The 20,681-nt window shown below is 44.2% G+C and overlaps 1 protein-coding gene across 4 annotated transcripts in view; it reads left to right on the top strand.

The window, feature by feature from the left end:
• Positions 1-20,681, top strand: part of loxl3b (lysyl oxidase-like 3b) — a 31,389-nt gene that overhangs the window by 8,872 nt on the left and 1,836 nt on the right. The window contains exons 4-14 of one of the 4 annotated variants that reach the window (XM_080013012.1): positions 368-585; positions 3,667-3,732; positions 4,627-4,683; positions 5,511-5,715; positions 7,475-7,655; positions 10,489-10,643; positions 15,275-15,430; positions 16,349-16,508; positions 18,516-18,759; positions 20,302-20,417; positions 20,505-20,641. In XM_080013012.1, the coding sequence (XP_079869138.1) occupies positions 368-585; positions 3,667-3,732; positions 4,627-4,683; positions 5,511-5,715; positions 7,475-7,655; positions 10,489-10,643; positions 15,275-15,430; positions 16,349-16,508; positions 18,516-18,759; positions 20,302-20,417; positions 20,505-20,641 (1,695 nt within the window). Of the gene's footprint in view, positions 1-367; positions 586-3,666; positions 3,733-4,626; positions 4,684-5,510; positions 5,716-7,474; positions 7,656-10,488; positions 10,644-12,055; positions 12,227-15,274; positions 15,431-16,348; positions 16,509-18,515; positions 18,760-20,301; positions 20,418-20,504; positions 20,642-20,681 lie in introns of all 4 variants that reach the window. The other 3 variants (XM_080013011.1, XM_080013014.1, XM_080013013.1) reach the window with 3 other exon arrangements.

Below are 20,681 nucleotides of genomic sequence, written 5' to 3'. Positions count from 1 at the left end.
TGTGGAGTTTGCATGTTCTCCCCGTGCTCACATGGGGTTTCCTCCACCTCACGTCAGTAAGGACCCCCCTCAAAAACATGCACCCATCATCGTCTGACCAGCGATGGACACTTATCACCTGGTCCCCGGGTGCGTCCACGTACGCTGCCCACTGCTCCTGCTGTGGCCCCGGTGGAAGGACAAGCCAGGATGGGTCAAAAGCAGAGGAGCCATTTCACCGGCCACCATCAAAGCATGTGCATGTGTGTGTGTGCAAGCATGTGTTGTAGTGTGGTGTGTTGCATGACAAATAAAGACTGTTTCTTCTTCTTTTCTGACTAAATACTTTTTTGCCCCACTGTAAATCTGTCCTCGTCATCACCGACAGACGCAGGTGGATGAGAACCGGGTGGAGGAGGTGAGGCTCCGCCCTGTGGTCTCCGCGGCGAAGAGAAAGATGCCCGTGACGGAGGGCGTGGTGGAGGTGAAGTACAAGGACGGCTGGGCGCAGGTTTGCGACCTGGGCTGGACGCCCAAAAACACTCGGGTGGTCTGCGGCATGCTGGGATTCCCCCACGAGAGGAAGGTCAACAAGAACTTCTACAAGTAAGTGGAAGACCCCCATGACCCCGCCCATCCCTTCCTCCATCTTCATCCTCCTCCTCAGGCTGACGGACCTCAGAGTCTTTCCAAAGAAGCAGAGCACACAAAGCTTGATGGAGGTCTTGGCATTCAAGTCTCGACATTCACTGTGACCCACTCAGACCCTCAGAGACTTTCTGCATCCCCAAAATCAAATTTCTACTCTAAAAGCGACAAAATTCTCCACCTGACATCATGGATCCAAATAAAGAGTTTGTGCAGCAGAGTGGTTCGTTTGTGCAGCAGAGTGGTTTGTTTGTGTAGCAGAGTGGTTAGTCTGTGCAGCAGAGTGGGTAGTTAGTGCAGCAGAGTGGTTAGTGTAGCAGAGTGGTTAGTTTGTGCAGCAGAGTGGTTAGTTAGTGCAGCAGAGTGGTTAGTTTGTGCAGCAGAGTGGTTAGTTAGTGCAGCAGAGTGGTTAGTTTGTGCAGCAGAGTGGTTAGTTTGTGTAGCAGAGTGGTTAGTTAGTGCAGCAGAGTGGTTAGTTTGTGCAGCAGAGTGGTTAGTTTGTGCAGCAGAGTCGTTAGTTTGTGCAGCAGAGTGGTTCGTTTGTTAGCAGATTGGTTAATTTGTGTAGCAGAGTGGTTAGTTTCTGCAGGAGAGTGGTTAGTTTGTGCAGCAGAGTGGTTAGTCTGTGCAGCAGAGTGGTTAGTTTGTTAGCAGAGTGGTTAGTTTGTGCAGCAGAGTCGTTAGTTTGTGCAGCAGAGTGGTTCGTTTGTTAGCAGATTGGTTAATTTGTGTAGCAGAGTGGTTAGTTTCTGCAGGAGAGTGGTTAGTTTGTGCAGCAGAGTGGTTAGTTAGGGTAGCAGAGTGGTTAGTTTGTGCAGCAGAGTGGTTTGTTTGTGTAGCAGAGTGGTTAGTCTGTGCAGCAGAGTGGTTAGTTTGTTAGCAGAGTGGTTAGTTAGTGCAGCAGAGTGGTAAGTTGGTGCAGCAGAGTGGTTAGTTTGTGCAGCAGAGTGTTAAGTTAGTGCAGCAGAGTGGTTAGTTTGTGTAGCAGAGTGGTTAGTTAGTGCAGCAGAGTGGGTAGTTTGTGGAGCAGAGTGGTTAGTTTGTGCAGGAGAGTGGGTAGTTAGTGCCGCAGAGTGGTAAGTTAGTGCAGCAGAGTGATATGTTTGTGCATCAGAGCGGTTTCTCGACAGTAAAGCGTTGGGTGAGGTTGTGTTTTAACAGTCCTAAAAGATGGGAACCTTCCTTTAAAGCCTAAAAGATGGAATGAAAGCAGAAACGGGCCCTGAGACACCGTGAACCACGCTCAAGACGTGATTGCGGCTTGGGAGACATTCTGTGGTGTCGCACGGGACCAGAGCGGAAACGCTCAGACCGAAGCTCCGCCTTGGTGGTGATTCCTCGGCTGTTTGTTGATGTTTTTTCCCGTGGAAGATGTTCCTGTTTTTCTATGCACTCTGCTTTGTTGAGTTGTCTTCTCTCTTTTCCTGCACTACATTCTATTGTTAATGTGTTAACGTCTATATTAATGATCCAATTATAACACATTAACATCGGCTGTTATTTTACATCAAACTGCTATTTGTATTTAATTTGCCAAATAAACGGTGTCTAAGTAGTGAAATACTTGGGTTTGTGGAGCATGATGACTGCTTTATTACATTTTATATTACTAAATTAGGAAACTAAGCAGCTCTACGAGGCCCAACGTGTGTTTTCTCTCAGCCCCGTGTGAGGGGGGGGGGGGGGGGGTCGGAGGTCAGAGGTCACCGCTCTGAGTTTACTACGTCTCTACTACCAACAGATGTAGATTAGTGATCATTCATTCTTCTAAAGATGTAAAGATAATAACATGTTTTGAGTGTAAAGTGTAAAGCTGCAGAAGTCTACTTACAGTGTATGAGAGATCTCTGTGGCGGAGGGTGACTTTTGGGGAGGCCAATTGCGATTTTGTGTTAACGACAGAATAAAAATGAAATGATCGCACATTTCCACAAACCTTACACTAAGACAGCTGCTGAAGCTGTAGAATAAACCCAAAAAACATCAGGGAAAAGTCTACACATTGTTTTTCCTGTTTCTATAAATGAATTTGAAGTGATGTTTTCGGCTGATTTGCTTTAATAAATCACAACCCTCAAATCCATCGTCCATTGGTGGCACACATATTTACAAAATGTATACGAATCATTAAGAAATCCATGGACGGACGGACGGAAATTTCAGCGTCAGAGCAGCTCTCATCAAATAGACCATAATAATAAAGCAATAAAAAATATATATATAACAAAGAACAATGGCAATATATAGAAAAATTTGAAAATATGCAATAAACTCTTACAGTTAACTGTACGCAATAAAAATATGGCAATATACACTAAACCTGATGATGTATGATGTTATAGAGGGAAATAGACCAAACACCTTTTGTTTCTTTCGGTTTCAATCTGACTAACTGAGGTACCAACCTGAGGTATTGATTCAAGATTCAAGAGGTTTATTCGTTACATACATGGGCATACTTTCATACAAATATGCAGTGAAATGTAATGCAACGCACCCGGTGATAACACACAATATGTCCTAGGAAAAATTTCTTTCTAATAGACCAACTAACTGACTCCTAAAATGTAATACAGTAAGTCGAATACTTATAGAATAAAGTAAAAATATATAGAATAAAATAAAATAAAATACAATAAAAATAAAATACAATAAAATAAAATGAGATCAAATGGAATAGATAGAAGGAATATGCTTATGTATATGGAATAGGCAATTATGTATATACAGATATGTGCTATTGGAGCCGCTTCAAACCTTGATAGAAATAATAGAAATATCTCTGTAACCGGCCCGATACATGAGCAGACGCCGCTCTGTCAGAGGAACTCCCGAAAAGCCAGAGGAATGTAAAAAATGTTATTCATCGAAGTCGGCCCTTCAGTGCTTTACAGAGACTCCTGTGTGTGTGCTTGTGTGTGTGTGTGTGTGTGTGTGTGTGTGTTTGTGTGTGTGTGTGTGTGTGTGTGTGTGTGTGTGTGTGTGTGTGTGTGTGTGTTCACCGTGCATCTTGTAATATGGGGCTCTGGCTGTTTGCAGACGCGTGGTAAAGCGAGCGGCGCCGAAGCTCTCCAAGCCAAAGGTTAATGTTTCGGCAGGTGGAAGGTATTTCCCAGAAGGAGAAGCCACCGCCAGCCCTGCTCCCCCCCCCCCCCGGGGGGGGCAGGGCGGAGGGCCGCAGTGGGTTTCCTGCGCACGTAGAAGCAGAACTAGACTAGAACGCAGAACTTAGCTGCTTGGTAGTTGGATTCCTCCTGGTGTGCACGGCATGCGGGGGCTTGCCCCTGCTCTGTGGGGCTGTGGTTGTGTTCTTCCCTGTTGCCTGTTTCCTTCACCTTGTCCTTTCCTTTTTCCTTTGCACCATATTTCCTCTGATATGGACGAACGGCACAGATCGACCCCCGCTCAGTAATTCGCACAAAGCGCTTCCTAAGAAATAGAATTGGAGTTGGAGAGTTGGAGCCACAGCGAGCAGCCACAAATTTTGGACAAGGTGTGGATATGAGACGGGCGTGGCGCTCCGACAGATGCGTCGGAAGGGGGTTTGGCTTCCTGGATGACGTTGCTGTTGGGCGGCGCCTCCGTTCACACGACGGACGCGGTCGATCTGCGCCGTGTGTGCGTTCCTCTGCTTAGCTCCGTTGAATGAAACGCAACAGCGGTTCCCCCCTCACGGCAGGACTCTACTCACCCAGAGAGTCTGTTTCTCATTTCTGCATCGCAGCTGGAGAAGCACAGAGCTGCCGTGACGGAGGAAGGTTGCACGAGTCCAAACGGAATAACATCGCTTTCTCCGCTGATTGACCTTAGCGTGTACAGTTTAAATTGTGATGATCGTGCTTATAAACTGTCACATTGACAGTGATGTCATGATATGATTCTCATTGTGATTGGTCCAATTCCACAGGGTTCCGTCTGTGTGACTCTCACCGACGTCTTCCTCTCCCTCTTCGTCACTTTCCCCCCGAATTCTGCGTCTAACCAGTGTTTACCTTGCAGGCAGCCGCCCAAAGCTAAAGCAAACTCTAAGTCTAAACACGGCGTCGCCGGCAAAAGGTAAATTGAGGAATTCAAGATGTTGCGGTCAGAGTGTCTCTCCGCTCGGACGACTGTTGTAAAGTGAACGATGTTGAGTCGAGCGGAGGTGCTTGACTTTGTTCTTAATGAAAAGGAACCTGTTCCCTCAAAACCCCGACTGGCCTTCCCCATGAAGTCCATGCCGCTTCAACACCTTCCAGATAAGAGCCAAGGCTGGTTGTTCTGAAACATGATCTTTATTAAAGTAAAATATCTGACCTGCTTCAGTCAAACCCTGAAGAGACTCAATTTGGGTTTTTTTTTTTTTCTAAATCACGTTTTTTTTTACTGGTTCCTCAGATATTTATATGAACAATTCCTCCCATAGGAATCTAATGCTACTTCATTTAACGGTTTATTTGATAAATGTTAAAAATACATGAAAAATGTCTATGATCATTTATTTGCACTGAACTAACTTTCTTATTTGGAATACAAACAGAAATGCATTTGTGTCTCTCTTTGAATATCTGTGTATGTGCATGTGTGTGTTTCAATGGAAACATTTTTTTAGCAGTGGAAACGGATGGTTGGTCATTCATTCACTCAATTCCAGGATAATCACATATTTTGTTTCATTCTAAAGATGAACGTTAACATCTTTGCACACAGGGTGCTTTTTATTCTCCTACATACAGTGAATTTATTCATTCATTCATTCATTCATGAATAAATAAATTCACTCATTCATTCCTGGACTCAAGTCAGGCCAATGACAACATTTGAATGATAAATGTTTATATCTTTGCACACTGGGTGCTTTTTTTGAAGTATTCATTCATTCACTCACTCATCCCCACCCGCAGGCTGTACTTGGAGCGCCAGAAGAGCCACTTCTACGTGCACTCGGTGGCGTGCACGGGGGTGGAGGTGCACCTGGCGGCCTGCCCCCTGGAGTTCACCAAGCCCAACAGCACGGCGTGCGCGGGCGGGACGCCGGCCGTGGTCAGCTGCTTGCCGGGACCCCTGTTCACCCACAACAGCAACCTGAAGAAGAAGCTCAAGACCTCGGTACCGACGCAACGCCGCCATCACAGCCCAGCGTCATGTTGACACAGCAGCTCAGTCTTTACCAGCACTTAGTATGAGAGCGCTCTCACTCATAACCTGCACTTATAGTACCAGCATGACAGACTAAGCCCCGAGAAGTTTAATAGTATCTACCTCTACTACACCTCTACTCTCCTACACCTCTATTCTACTACACCTCTATTCTACTGTATTCTACTCTACTACACCTCTATTCTACTCTGTTCTACTACACCTCTATTCTACTCTATTCTACTCTACTACACCTCTATTCTACTCTATTCTACTCTACTACACCTCTATTCTACTCTATTCTACTACACCTCTATTCTACTCTATTCTACTCTACCTCTACTACACCTCTATTCTACTCTACCTCTACTTCACCTCTATTCTACTCTACCTCTACTACACCTCTATTCTACTACACCTCTACTACACCTCTATTCTACTCTACTACACCTCTATTCTACTCAACCTTTACTTCACCTCTATTCTACTCCACCTCTATTCTACTCTACCTCTACTACACCTCTATTCTACTATATGCTACTCTTCCACTACTACACCTCTATTCTACTCTACCTCTACTACACCTCTATTTTTCTCTATTCTACTCTACTACACCTCTATTCTACTCTACCTCTACTACACCTCTATTCTACTCTATTCTACTCTACCTCTACTACACCTCTACTCTACCTCTACTACACATCTATTCTACTCTACCTCTACTGCACCTCTATTCTACTCTACCTCTACTATACCTCTATTCTACTCTACCTCCACTACACCTCTATTCTACTCAACCTCTACTACACCTCTATTCTACTCTACCTCTACTGCACCTCTATTCTACTCTACCTCTACTACACAGCTATTCTACTCTACCTCTACTGCACCTCTATTCTACTCCACCTCTATTCTACTCTACCTCTACTACACCTCTATTCTTCTCTGTTCTACTCTACCTCTACTACACCTCTACTCTACCTCTACTACACCTCTATTCTACTCTACCTCTACTACACCTCTATTCTACTCTACCTCTACTGCACCTCTATTCTACTCCACCTCTATTCTACTCTACCTCTACTACACCGCTATTCTTCTCTGTTCTACTCTACCTCTACTACACCTCTATTCTACTCTACCTCTACTACACCTCTATTCTACTCTATTCTACTCTACCTCTACTACACCTCTACTCTACCTCTACTACACCTCTATTCTACTCTACCTCTACTACACCTCTATTGTACTCTACTACACCTCTATTCTACTTTGCCTCTACTACATCTCTATTCTACTCTACCTGTACTACACCTCTATTCTACTCTACTACACCTCTATTCTACTTTGCCTCCACTACATCTCTATTCTACTCCACCTCTACTACACCTCTATTCTACTTCTACTCGACCCCCCTCTACCTCTCCTCTACTCTATGTCTACTCTATGTCTACTGCTCGATAGGGAACTGATGAGACGATCCTCATTATTGGATGTTTATCTGTTGGACGTGACTGATGAATGAGACGGAGCAGGAACCTCGTTAAGGAGCCGGATGAGAAATGAGCTGAAGGACGTTTTAAAAAGTCTAATCACAGCACCTTTTATTTCCTTCTTTCTTTCGCAGCGATCACTTGGAAGCGTTTCACTGCCGTGCATCTCAACCTGCAAATTGTTGGCAGGAAACGTCCGACCACATGACAGTAAGCTAAAACTTTGCTTCTTGTAGACCACAGTGCGGCTGAAGGGCGGAGCGAGGACCGGGGAGGGCCGGGTGGAGGTGCTGAAGAACAACGAGTGGGGGACGGTGTGCGACGACCGCTGGAGCCTCCAGTCGGCCAGCGTGGTCTGCAGGGACCTGGGCTTTGGAAGCGCCAAGGAGGCCCTGACCGGAGCCCGCATGGGTCAAGGTGAGCAGCAGATAGAAGACGTTGGGGAACGACTGCAGCGCAAAGAGCTTGACACGTTGAACACAAACCAGTTAAATGTAAGGACAAGGCGAAATGATAGAAATACTGAAATAAAAAGCTCAAAAAAATCAAATATAAACACATAAGGTAGGATGAACAATAGGTCAAAATGCAATTTAGAGCAGGTTGATTATTTGCTGAAAAGTAGTGCTGAATATAAAAGCTTTGGGCCTGGTTTTAAAAGTAGAAATGTATAATAACTACCAAACCTAACCAATAAACAAATCCATGTCTTATTATCTAGGTGTGTATTAATGGCTGGTTAGAGCTTATTAAAGGCCATCTCTAGTGTTTTATTTAACTTCTTCCTTTTCAACACCTTTAGATCGTTTTAAATGCTGTAAAACGACAGCGCGCCTCCCCCTCCAGCGGCCGCCTCGAGGGGGAGTTGTCAATGTTTGCCTTGCAGAGGGGATCGGTCACGGTCTTGCCGCTCTGATCGCACCCAAACTCCTCCCATCGCAGGAGATAAAGAGGGTGGGGCCTGGTTAGTACTGGGGATGGGAGACGGAGTCCTTCCTGTCGTGGAGCGCCAACATGGAGGAACGGCTGGCTGTATGAATAATAATTAATAATAATGATGATGACGATGAGGATGATTTTGGGCACGGGAGGAATGACGTTCCGAGCTGGCTCCCGCTCGTCTGACAAGCTCGATCCCCTCCGCAAGGCAAACATGAGGAACTCCCCCTCCAGGCAGCTCGGCGGCCGCGGGAAAGGGAGGCGGGCTGTCGTCCGCAGCCGGTGCTTGACCACGCCCCTTGGTCCGCCGCACCACTTTTTATGGTTTTTATGATCTTTCACGCTCTAGGTGTCCTGCCAGATCCATCTCGGTCCGGCATCTTAGTCATGAAATGCCCCTCACTGTGTTTTATTGTGGAGCCTTCACTCATCATCTCGTCCGAAAGGCGTCCATGCTGTCTGATCTCCGGGGTCATCGACCCCTCGGGACCTTTTGATAATCGGCCCTCCGCCCAGAGAGGACGTTCCTGATGAGGAACGAATGAATGGAATGCTCTTTAGAAAAACATGGGAACATCTCTGTGAACATGGAGATGTTCACAAGAAGAAGATCTTTACGGTGGGGAAAAAAGGAAAACCACCTTCAGGGCCGACAGAGCATCTCCAAGCTCGAATAAAAGGTTTTAACAGTCATCGATAGATTGAACCTCCGTCATCTCCAATGATGGGTCTGCTCAAAGAGTTCAACAACATTTGCAACTTGTGTTCCAGTAAAGAATATTTCTAATCCCTGAATCTCGGTCAGTTGTGAGTTCAGTATCATGTGTTTGAGCTAATAATCATTTTCAATATGATCGTTTATTTGGTCAGTTAGAAGGGTTGAATAACCTCAGTTAGTAGTTGGGGTGAAATGTGGTGATTTGTAAACGATTCTTAAAATTGGTTTTGCAGGAAAACCTAACCCTAACTCCATTTTAGGAAATTAAAAATGAATTACAATTGATTAAATACATTGATTACATTCAAAAAATTGCATTTTAACTTCATTCAACAATCCCTTCCCAGTGATTTTCCAGATCACAGGATGGATGGAAGCCTTCTGCATCCGTGCTGTTGTCACACTGTGACAACAGCACGGAAAAACGCAGGAAACGCAGGCAGAGACAATGCAGGCAGAGACACACACACACACACACACACACACACACACACACACGCACGCACGCACGCGCACGCACACACACGCACACACATGCGCACACACGCGCGCACACACGCGCGCACCTGTGCGTGTGCATTTTCCACATTGCTGGGCCTCTCCTTGAACATGGAGCTTTGTTCGATTGAAGGTACGCTACCTCCAGTTCCCTTCTGGGGAAAAACAACCAGTCTTCTCAAGGAGCTTTTTGTGAGGAACAGGTTCACATCTTGGTTCTCGTGTGTGTGTGTGTGTGTGTGTGTGTGTGTGTGTGTGTGTGTGTGTGCGTGCGCGTGCACATAATGTGTGTTACCGCGGGAAGCCTGAGTCACAGGGGGCATCGTAGCTGGACGCCAGACCGCCCACGAGACGCCATTTTCCCCCCATGGGAAGTCTAAGACGTCACAGAAGCCAAGAAGGGAGAAGGGATTCCTTTCAGAGGGATCATACGACATTTAAACCAGTGGTGGCTGTAATTTCAAAGGGTTTGATGAAACGAGGAAACTCATTTTGGTGTTTTGCTCGTTGCTCAGGGTGCCAGTGTCAGAAGCCGGCGTGCATGACCGACCCACACGGAGTGAAATAACTATTTGACCAAGAAACTACTGTGTGAGTTTGTCTTTTGTGACGTGTGGTTTGAAGTGATCCAGTACCTTCCACGTGGCAATATTGGGATGCGTAGACAGACAGACATGCAGACAGACAGACACTTTATTCATCCCCAGAGGGAAATTGCGGCGTTAGAGCAGCTCACATCAAAATAACAGGCCATAATAATAAAGTAATAAAACTTTAATAAAAAAATAGAAGAAATTAACAATAAACAACAGCCCTCTGTATCGACAACCCCACAAACAAAAGTAAGAAATTGTGTAAGTTTGCATGAATGTAAAATAATAGGTAAGAAGTCATGAAATAAAAAAAAAATCTAATGTCATGCACTGTATGCAAGTATTAAATTACTTAAAAAAGGTAAAAAAAAAAAAACATGGCTAAAACCTGTGTGTGTGTGGTTGTGTGTGTGTGTGTGTGTGCGTGTGTGTGTGCGCGCGTGTGTGTGTGTGTGTGTGTGTGTGTGTGTGTGTGTGTGCGTGCGTGCGTGTGTGCGTGCAGGAATCGGTCCCATCCACATGAACGAGGTGAAGTGCGTGGGTCTGGAGAAGTCGATCTGGAACTGTCCATCCAGGAACATCACGTCAGAGGACTGCCAGCACCTGGAGGACGCCGCCGTGCGCTGCAACGTGCCCTCCCTGGGGCTGGAGAGCACGGTCAGAGCTGCATTTCAAGACGCCTTTATTCATTTTTTGAATTATGTTTTTTTTTATTGGGATTATTATTATTATTATTATTATTATTATTACTGTTATAATTGTTGTTGTTGTTGTTGTTGTTGTTGTTAATATTATTATTACTTCCAGCATGTGATGTCTGCTTGCTCAATGTTGCCACCCGTGGTGGGGAGTTATTTTGAATCAAATTTATTATTATTTTGTTTACTCTGTATTAATTTCATTTTAATTTCATTCATTTCATATTTCATTTATTTCATAATTATACTGATAAAAGTACTTGATATTGAGTTTTCATTACATATGCATGCATCAGCTAGTGATCTTTTATGAATTTTCAGTCAGTATGTTTCAGGGTCTGGGTTCTATGAGGGCAGTTGAGAACTAACATCATGGTGGTGCAGCAGATCCAACCTCCCTTATCATCCACCTTCTTCCTGATGCAACTCAGAAAACAGACAGGAGCTCCTATAAACCCTCAAAAACCTCTTCTTTGTCTTACCTGAACATAACATTTTGGGTGGCTTGGCTTTCATGATTCTTCGACCTGTAGAAATAGCAGATTCCAATCAAATTCTCAGTGTCATCTCATCGTAATTTCACAACTCACTAGAAAATCCGAATTTTAAATCAAATTTTACCCAAACTGTTTTCTGGCGGAACGTGTGAGATGTCTAACAACAGCTATGTGTCACAAACTGGTTGCTACGGTTGGCACCGCCTTTGGAAATATGAAGTTATTCTATTCTATTCTATTTGTTCAAGAATCATTGCAGTCATTTTTGATCTGGATATCATTTTCATATATTTTCTGACCATGGTGATCGCCTCTGACCAATTTCTAATATCTAACCCCGATTCAACACAATGAACAGAACATGTATACTGTGAAAAACAAGATAATAGAAAGTATCTGGCAAGCATGCCTGATTGAAATGTAGTGCAGAAGGAGCATGATGTGTTCCGTGTGGCTTCATGGTGGGTTCGGTGATGTGTGCATGCAATTGACATGCCTCACTTCATTGTGCTGTAGGTCAGAACCTGATGGACGCCATGGTTGGAAAATGGATTGAAAATGTACGGAATTGCCCTTGAACCCCCTGGAACATGTATTTCTGCTGATACATGCTTTGTCCAACAGCATCAACATGCCTCTCCTGGAAAGTGTGACTGGCAAACATATCATTGTTTGCTAGATCATGCTTTTCTGTGGGCTCCAAAGATACACATGGATGTTCTGGGCCACACAAACCCAACAGACACATGACCGACCCTGAAAAAACAGCCTTCACTGATAAAACTGGTGAGATGTTCACCAGGGTGGTTCGGTGTCAGTAGCCCAACCAGCCCCCACCATGTGTATCTGCCCCCCCATTCTCTGCTCCGCCCAGATCCGCCTGACGGGGGGTCGCACCCGCTATGAGGGGCGCGTGGAGGTGCTGGGGGCCGACTCCAACGGGACCCAGAGGTGGGGCCTGATCTGTGGCGAGAGCTGGGGCACCAAGGAGGTGACGGTGGCCTGTAGGCAGCTGGGCCTGGGCTACGGCAACCAGGGCCTGCAAGTAGGTCATTAACCTGCTGGTAACCTACTGGTGACCTGCTGGTAACCCTATAGTAACCTGCTAGTAACCTACTGGTAACTTTCTGGTAACCTTCTAGAAACTGCTAATAACCTACTGTTACCCACTAGTAACCTGTTGGTAACCGGCTGGTAACCTGCTGGTGACCTGCTGGGAACATTTAAAGCAGCCTGCTGGTAACATAGTAATTAACCAGCTGGTAACATTATAGTAACCTGCTTGTGACCGGCTAGTAACCTGCTGTTAACCTTAAAGTTTTCTGCGGTAACCTTCTGGTAACCTTCTAGTAACCTTCTAGTAACCTGCTGGTAACCTGCTGGTAACCTACTAGTAACCTGCTGGTAAACTTATAGTAACCTGCTGGTATCATTATGGTAGCCTGCTGGTAACATACCAGTAATCTACTGGTAACCTACTTGTAACCTGCTGGTAACCTGCTGGTCACTTGCTGGTAACCTGCTGGTAATCTGCTGGTAACCTTCTAAAAACGCTAGTAACCTACTGGTAACCTACTAGTAACCTGCTGGTAAACCGCTGGTAAACTGCTGGTAAACTGCTGATAACCTTATAGTAGCCTGCTGGTAACATAGTAGTAACCTGCTGGTAACCTGCTGGTAACCTTATAGTAACCTGCTTGTGACCTGCTAGTAACCTGCTGGTAACCTTATGGTAACCTACTAGTAGCCTGCTGGTAACCTGCTGGTAACATTATAGTAACCTGCTGGTAACCTGCTAGTAACCTGCTGGCAACATACCAGTAATCTACTGGTAACCTTCTTGTTACCTGCTGGTAACTTGCTGGTAACCGTATAGAAACAGCTAGTAACCTTCTGTAACCCACTAGTAGCCTGCTGGTAACCTTATAGTAGCCTGCTGGTAACATAGTAGTAACTTGCTGGTAACCTACTGTTAACCTGCTGGTAACCTACTAGTAACCTGCTGGTAACCTACTGGTAACCTACTAGTAACCCGCTGGTAACCTTCCAGTAACCTGCTGGTAACCTGCTGGTAACCTACTAGTAACCTGCTGGTAACCCACTAGTCACCTGCTGGTCACCTGCTTGTAACCTGCTGGTAACCTGCTGGTAACGTGTTGGTAACCTACTAGTAACCTGCTGGTAACCTACTAGTCATCTGCTGGTTACCTACTGTTTACCTGCTGGTAACCTACGAGTAACCTACTGGTAACCTGCTGGTGACCTACTTGTTACCTGCTGGTAATCTACTAGCAACCTGCTAGTTACCTGCTGGTAACATACGAGTCACCCAATGGTAACCTGCGGCTGACCTGCTAGTTACCTGCTGGTAACATACTAGTCACCCACTGGTAACCTGCTGGTGACCTGGTAGTTACCTGCTGGTGACCTGGTAGTTACCTGCTGGTAACCTACTAGTCACCCACTGGTAACCCGCTGGTTACCTACTAGTAACTTGCTGGTAACTTGTTGGTAACCTGCTGGGAGCCTGCTGGTGACCTACTAGTTCCCTGCTGGTAACATAGTAGTAATCTGCTGGTAACCTGCTGGTAACTTACTAGTTACCTGCTGATAACCTACTAATTACCTGCTGGTAACATAGTAGTAACCTGCTGGTAGCTTACGAGTTACCTGCTGGTAACCTACTAATTACCTGCTGGTAATATAATAGTAATCTGCTGGTAACCTGCTGGTAACCTACTAGTTACCTGCTGGTAACATAGTAGTAATCTGCTGGTAACCTGCTAGCAATGGCCATGAACCTTGCAGGATCATAGTTGCATTTACTTCTCGGTTTAGACAGTGGGAGATACTGCTGTTAATCCTTTTGAAACAGATGTTCAAATATAAAAAATACACTACAAATCATATGCAATATATGTTATATGTAAATATAACCCTGACCCTCTTCTATACAAATATACTGTTTATAATCAAACTGAGATCCACTGAACTACAACTACCCTGTGTCAAGTTTTGTTCAAAGAAATGAAGCAAAAAAAGGAGGAAATCTCTCCAGTAAGATGGTAGTTATACATCCAAAAGTACTTCATTGGAATATTATTGAAATGTACAGTATGTTTAGATCATACTTGACATGTATGGATTCAAATCTTGCAGTTTAAAAAGTATATATATATATATATATATATATATATATATATATATATATATATATATATATATATATACAAAAACCCGAAAAGCAAAAACAAAATAGAAACATCTTTTTCTTGGTCGGTCTAAAAGGGTTTAGGGTTAGGGTTCACTTGGATAGTTTCACGTTCATACTCAAATCCACTGACTTGGGTGTTGCAGTTGATACTTAAGTACTGGTTTAAACCTTACCCTGGTATCAACTCTGCAGGTTGGGGACTCCTTAACCCATTGGCATTTGGTTGCATTTCACTTTGGGAACTCCCTTCCTCCAACGCTGAAGCTGACCCCACCCAACCCATCCCTTCACTTCCTGTAAACCACCTCTAACTTAACACCAAAAACCATGAACCATCTAGAGGACAACCTGGTCAGTGGCCCCCGGGTCATTTGAATTTGAGACCCCCCTGACCCAACCCCGAGGACCCCAACCCCAATGACCCTAACCCCAAGGACCCTAACCCCAAGGAACCCAAGGACCCCAACCTCAATGACCCTAACCCCAAGGACCCTAACTGGAAACCTTATACCTTATACCTCACCCTAACCATCTAAAAGTTAGATGGCTAACTTTAGGTTTTATGTTTTATTCCTAAAACCTAAACTAAAGCATTTCTAACCTATTAACATTGTACGTTGATAATAAGTATTAACAGTGACTTGAATCAGGTCAATTCACACTCATTTTCAACTTTTTTTTCCGTCAGTTTATTCTGAGTTGAGTATTAACTTTAGACTTTTTCCAAATAAAGTACAACTCCCCCCCCCCCCCCCCCCCCTGCCCCCCCTGCCGCCGGCCCCCCAGGCCCCTGCTCTGTACGCAGAACATTAGAACCGGACCAAGACAGTTCAGGGACAGAACAGGAAGCACTCACATCCCGCAGGGCCCCCCCTACAGGTCCGCATCGTGGGCGGTCGGACCACGTACGAGGGCCGCGTGGAGGTTCAGGTGGGGTCCAAGTGGGGCACGGTGTGCAGCGCAGGCTGGACCACCAAGGAGGCCATGGTGGTCTGCAGGCAGCTAGGCCTGGGATACTCCATGCACGCCATCACCGTGAGTAGAGGCTCCAGGCTCCAGGCTCCAGGCTCCAGGCTCTAGCCCCAGTTGAATATGTTTAATGAAGCCAAATTAAAGCTAAATGAGGCTTTGAAAAAGGATATTGGATGGTTATGTTAATTGAATAGTTATTGAATCATTTATTAAATAGGGTTTTAAAGCTTAAGCAAAGCAACATTTGGGTTTGGGAAAGGATATTGGATAGATATCTTTATTTATAAAAAGTTATTAAATACTAGTAGTCTGAGTTCTTGTCTTTTCTGGAGGTAATTCTTGGAAGGGAAGGTTCTACTTGGATGTCAATCTGATGCTGAATTTAATAGGTTTAACAGCGGAATTAAAGCAAGATTTTGAAAGATAGTAACTGAAGTGTTTTTTGTAAAGCACTGACTGCTGTACAACATTAAAATAATAATAATAATAATAATAATAATAATAATAATAAATAAACAAATAAATTAGCAAATAAATAGATGAATAAATAAATAATATAATACAGTGGAAAATAAAACATTAAAGATGTTAGACAGAATTGGCCAACTAAACCTGATATATATCTTGATAAAAACCCTTATCTATAAAGATGCGGATAAAAAAAAGGTTATTGGATAAGTTATTAGTTATTAGATAATTATAAAATATTATTTGGACTGTTGATTCAGTATTCCATAGAACTAAGAGGTGTATAAAAGGTGTATTATAATAAATATTAAATATTTTAAGATGTTTTTTGCCCTCCACTTGCTCACACACTCAACTCCACGTCTCCAACATCCTGATGATTAAAATGATAACACCCAGCACTTTCAGCTCCACTTGAGTTTTTACATCTGTGGAATTTCAGCGTCGCTCAGTAATGTCTCCTCATGGAACACTGTTTGTTTGTTTGTGTGTTTGTGTCCCGCCGTCTCCTAGGAAACGTGGTACTGGGACAGCAGCAACGTGACGGACATGGTGATGAGCGGCGTGAAGTGCACGGGGACGGAGCTGGCGCTGAGCCAGTGTCAGCATCACAAAGTGCTCAACTGTCAGAGAGTCGCCGCCAAGTTCGCTGCAGGGGTCATCTGCTCCGAGAGTACGAGACCCTCACCACCTTTCCTCAAATAAGAAAGCTTCATCAAAGTGGTGAAGTAGCGAGGGACTCGTAGTCGAGCCAAGTCAGCTTCACCGATGATGTGAGGAGCTGCTGCAACACAGTTCTTCATTTAAAAGAACACATTTAATATAAAAGAACACACTTCATATAAAATAACTCACTTCATATGAAAGAACACACTTCATATAAAAGAACACAATTAATATAAAAGAACACATTTAATGTAAAAGAACACACTTCATATAAAAGAACTCACTTCATATGAAAGAACACACTTCATATAAAAGAACACAATTAATATAAAAGAACACATTTAATATAAAATAACACACTTAATATAAAAGAACACACTTCATATAAAAGAACACACTTCATATGAAAGAACACACTTAATATAAAAGAACACATTTAATATAAAAGAACACACTTCATATAAAAGAACACACTTCATATAAAAGAACACACTTCATATGAAAGAACACACTTCATATAAAAGAACACACTTAATATAAAAGAACACATTTAATATAAAACAACACACATAATATAAAAGAACACACTTCATATAAAAGAACACGTTTAATATAAAAGAACACACTTCATATAAAAGAACACACTTCATATAAAAGAACACATTTAATATAAAAGAACACACTTCACATAAAAGAACACACTTAATATAAAAGAACACACTTCATATAAAAACACACTTCATATAAACCCACCTAATCAGCAAATGTACTTAGTATAGACATATCTATACTATAGTGATACATCGTGTAGTATATACAGTACAGTAACGAGGTGTATATACTATAGTGATACATAGTGTAGTATATACAGTGCAGTAAGGAGGTGTACATACTATAGTGATACATAGTGTAGTATATACAGTGCAGTAAGGAGGTGTACATACTATAGTGATACATAGTGTAGTATATACAGTGCAGTAAGGAGGTGTATATACTATAGTGATACATAGTGTAGTATATACTATAGGACTCTGACTTGTCTGCACCAACAAACCGTTTGGACAGTTTGTTTGTTTCCTTGGGAGAGTCCTCAATAGCAGCTCTCCCAGGTCTTTTATAAAACCTCTTCTCCAGGAGAACAACGCAGCAGCTGTCTCGCCGGCGGCTGGTATCACATCCTTCTTTCTACTTCCAGATAAGATCCAAGATAAAAGCAGGAAATACCCGACTTGGTGTTCTTTTCTTTTATGGGGTAGCAGGTGGTGCAGTAGAAACAGTGGATCATGTTGTTGTAGAACTCTGCTCCGAGTGTCACAACCTGCTCCTCCTGTCAGACGTGGGTGTGGGCGCTGAGTTCAATAAATCCAACCCTAAAAACAGGACAAGCTTAGCTCATCTTTATAGTCACAAACACACCACAACACATGCATTTGGTGCAGCAACGACCAACAGACACACACACACACACACACACACACACACACACACCACAACACACACACCACAACACACACACACACACACATACACACACACACGGCTGGTCCTTCCTCCGGGGGGCAGCCAGGAGCGATGGGCAGCTGACAGTACAGCACCCGGGGACCAAGATCTAAATCCCTCACTGGCCAGGCGGCGTTTGTTGCGCATGTTTTTAGTGCGAGTTCTTACAATGTCACATGGACGAAACCCCATGTGAGCACGGGGGGAGCATGCAAACTCCACACAGAAAGGCCCCTCATCAGACGATGCCCTCCGAATGGAACCCAGGACCTGGTTGCTGTGAGGCAGCCGTGCAATGCACTGTGCCACTGTTTGTTTCAAACTCTGTTTGAATGTTTTGTATCCTACACATACAAATACATGTTCATTATCCCAGGTGTTTCAAATGACTCTCACCGATGATATCAGTGTGAATATTAGAATAATAATAAATAATATTAAATGGAACCTGGTGTGCTGCGGTATGAGGGAGGCAGGAACTAAATTAAATGTTTTTTTATCTCGGGATTTGCAGCGGCGTCCGACCTGGTGCTGAACGCTCCTCTGGTGCAGGAGACGGTTTACATCGAGGACCGTCCTCTGCACATGCTCTACTGCGCGGCGGAGGAGGACTGTCTGTCCAAGTCGGCGGCCAAGGCCAACTGGCCGTACGGACACCGCCGCCTGCTTCGCTTCTCCTCCCAAATCCACAACATCGGGCGAGCCGACTTCAGGCCCAAAGCCGGACGCCACTCCTGGGTGTGGCACGCCTGTCACGGGTAAATTCCCTTCTTAGTCGGAGCTTTGGAACATCATTTTTCTTTGGTGGGGAGAAGTTTCCTACTTGAAAGCACAGTGAGCATCATGAAGGTGATATTCTGCCCTGTGTCTACTCTGCTGTCTGCTGGGGACACTCAATCCCCTGCTGCTGTTGTCAGTGGCGCCCCTAGAAAATACTCAGTGAGGTGAGCAGGTGGGAGCAGCGTCACACCCCAAAACACCCAATCGCAGGACATGAAATGATCTGAAGTGAGGAGAGCGAGCCTCCCACTCACGACGTCGATGGAACATCCCTCAGTCTATTTAGAACTGTTAGAACTGCATTGAACACTTCACTGTTGACGTTAAATATCCTTTTGGAAAACAAGAAACTCACAATATAATCAGAGAGCTTTTACACCTTATTATGAAAAGTGCAAATTGAAATTATGTATTTTTATCAGGTTTTTCATGGTTTTATTGACTTTTCTGCATTTCACATCAGCCGTGAATCTGCTCCTGAGAGTTTAGTGGTTTGAATCTTTACCAGCTGTGATAAGCTGGTAACAGTGCATCCCAGTGGCGTGCACGGAGCATTTTGGAGGCATGGGCAAAAATCTTGAAAAGGGCAGGTTTCGCTGGTGGAAGGGGGAGGGAACTTACTGGAGGAGCCCTGTGGGTGCTAAAGAAAATATGATGAAGAAAACAGCTTTCCCTCCAACAGCGGCTTATCTCTTTCAGCCACTTAGTCTTACAAAGCTTGGTCGTGTCGTCCAATCCTTTGATTTAAGGAATAGGACTTGTGTGAAAATCTGGACTGGAACCTGTGACGGCAGCATCTGAACCATCATGGCACCGGGTCTCCGTCATGATCAGCCCTGCTCTCAGGGAGCTTTTCAACTCACACTCGTGTTGCCGCTGAGCCACTGAAGCCTCTTTTTTATCATTGTATTAACCACAATGGCACCTAGAGGGCACTTGCTCACAGTTACTCTAGTGTAGGGGTATATACTGTAAAGTGCATATTCTATTTAGTCACCCTATATGGCATTTCACACCATTTTTTCATTTATAAGGGAACTCTAGAGGACACTTTATAATGTTTTTTTTCTATCTTTGGGGCACTGTAGAGGGCGCTGTAGTTCAAGTTCAAGAGATTATTTGTCACATACATATACATACGGCCATACATACATATATATACGGTCATACATACATATACATACGGTCATACATACATATATATACGGTCATACATACATATACGTAGGGTCATACATACATATACGTAGGGTCATACATACATATACATAGGGTCATATATACATCTACATACGCTCATACATTTACATCTACCCCCTACATTTACCCTCTGGTTCCCTCTCTAGAGGGCACTTCACAGCGTTTTCTCAACCCTAGGGGCGTTCTAGAGGGCAATGGAGGTTTGAAAACATACCTTGACTTCATGAGTGCCAGTGTCCCTTTTATTTCTAACAGGCAGCATTTTACCCGGATGACAAATCCTCCATTTTACCATGATGAACTTGTTACTGTTGTTGCAGCCACTACCACAGCATGGACATCTTCACCCACTACGACCTGCTCAACTCTAACGGCAGCAAAGTGGCAGAAGGTCACAAAGCCAGCTTCTGTTTGGAGGACACGGAGTGTCAGGAAGGTGAGGCCCACCCGCGTCTCCAATGCTCACAAAGATATTTTTCACAAATGATTTTTTTTGTTACCTCTTGTTACCTCCGCTCACCAGGTATTTCCAAGCGTTATGAATGCGCCAACTTCGGCGAGCAAGGCGTGACGGTGGGTTGCTGGGATCTGTATCGTCACGACATCGACTGCCAGTGGATCGACATCACAGACATGAAGCCCGGAAACTACATTCTACAGGTGAGGAGCGGCCGTGACTCCAAATTCCAGGCCAAATTCT

Source organism: Zeus faber (genome assembly GCF_960531495.2).
Source record: "Zeus faber genome assembly, chromosome: 13".
Lineage (NCBI taxonomy): Eukaryota > Metazoa > Chordata > Actinopteri > Zeiformes > Zeidae > Zeus > Zeus faber.
The sequence above is the reverse complement of the archived record's forward strand: the minus strand, read 5'-3'. Positions and strand labels throughout refer to the sequence as shown.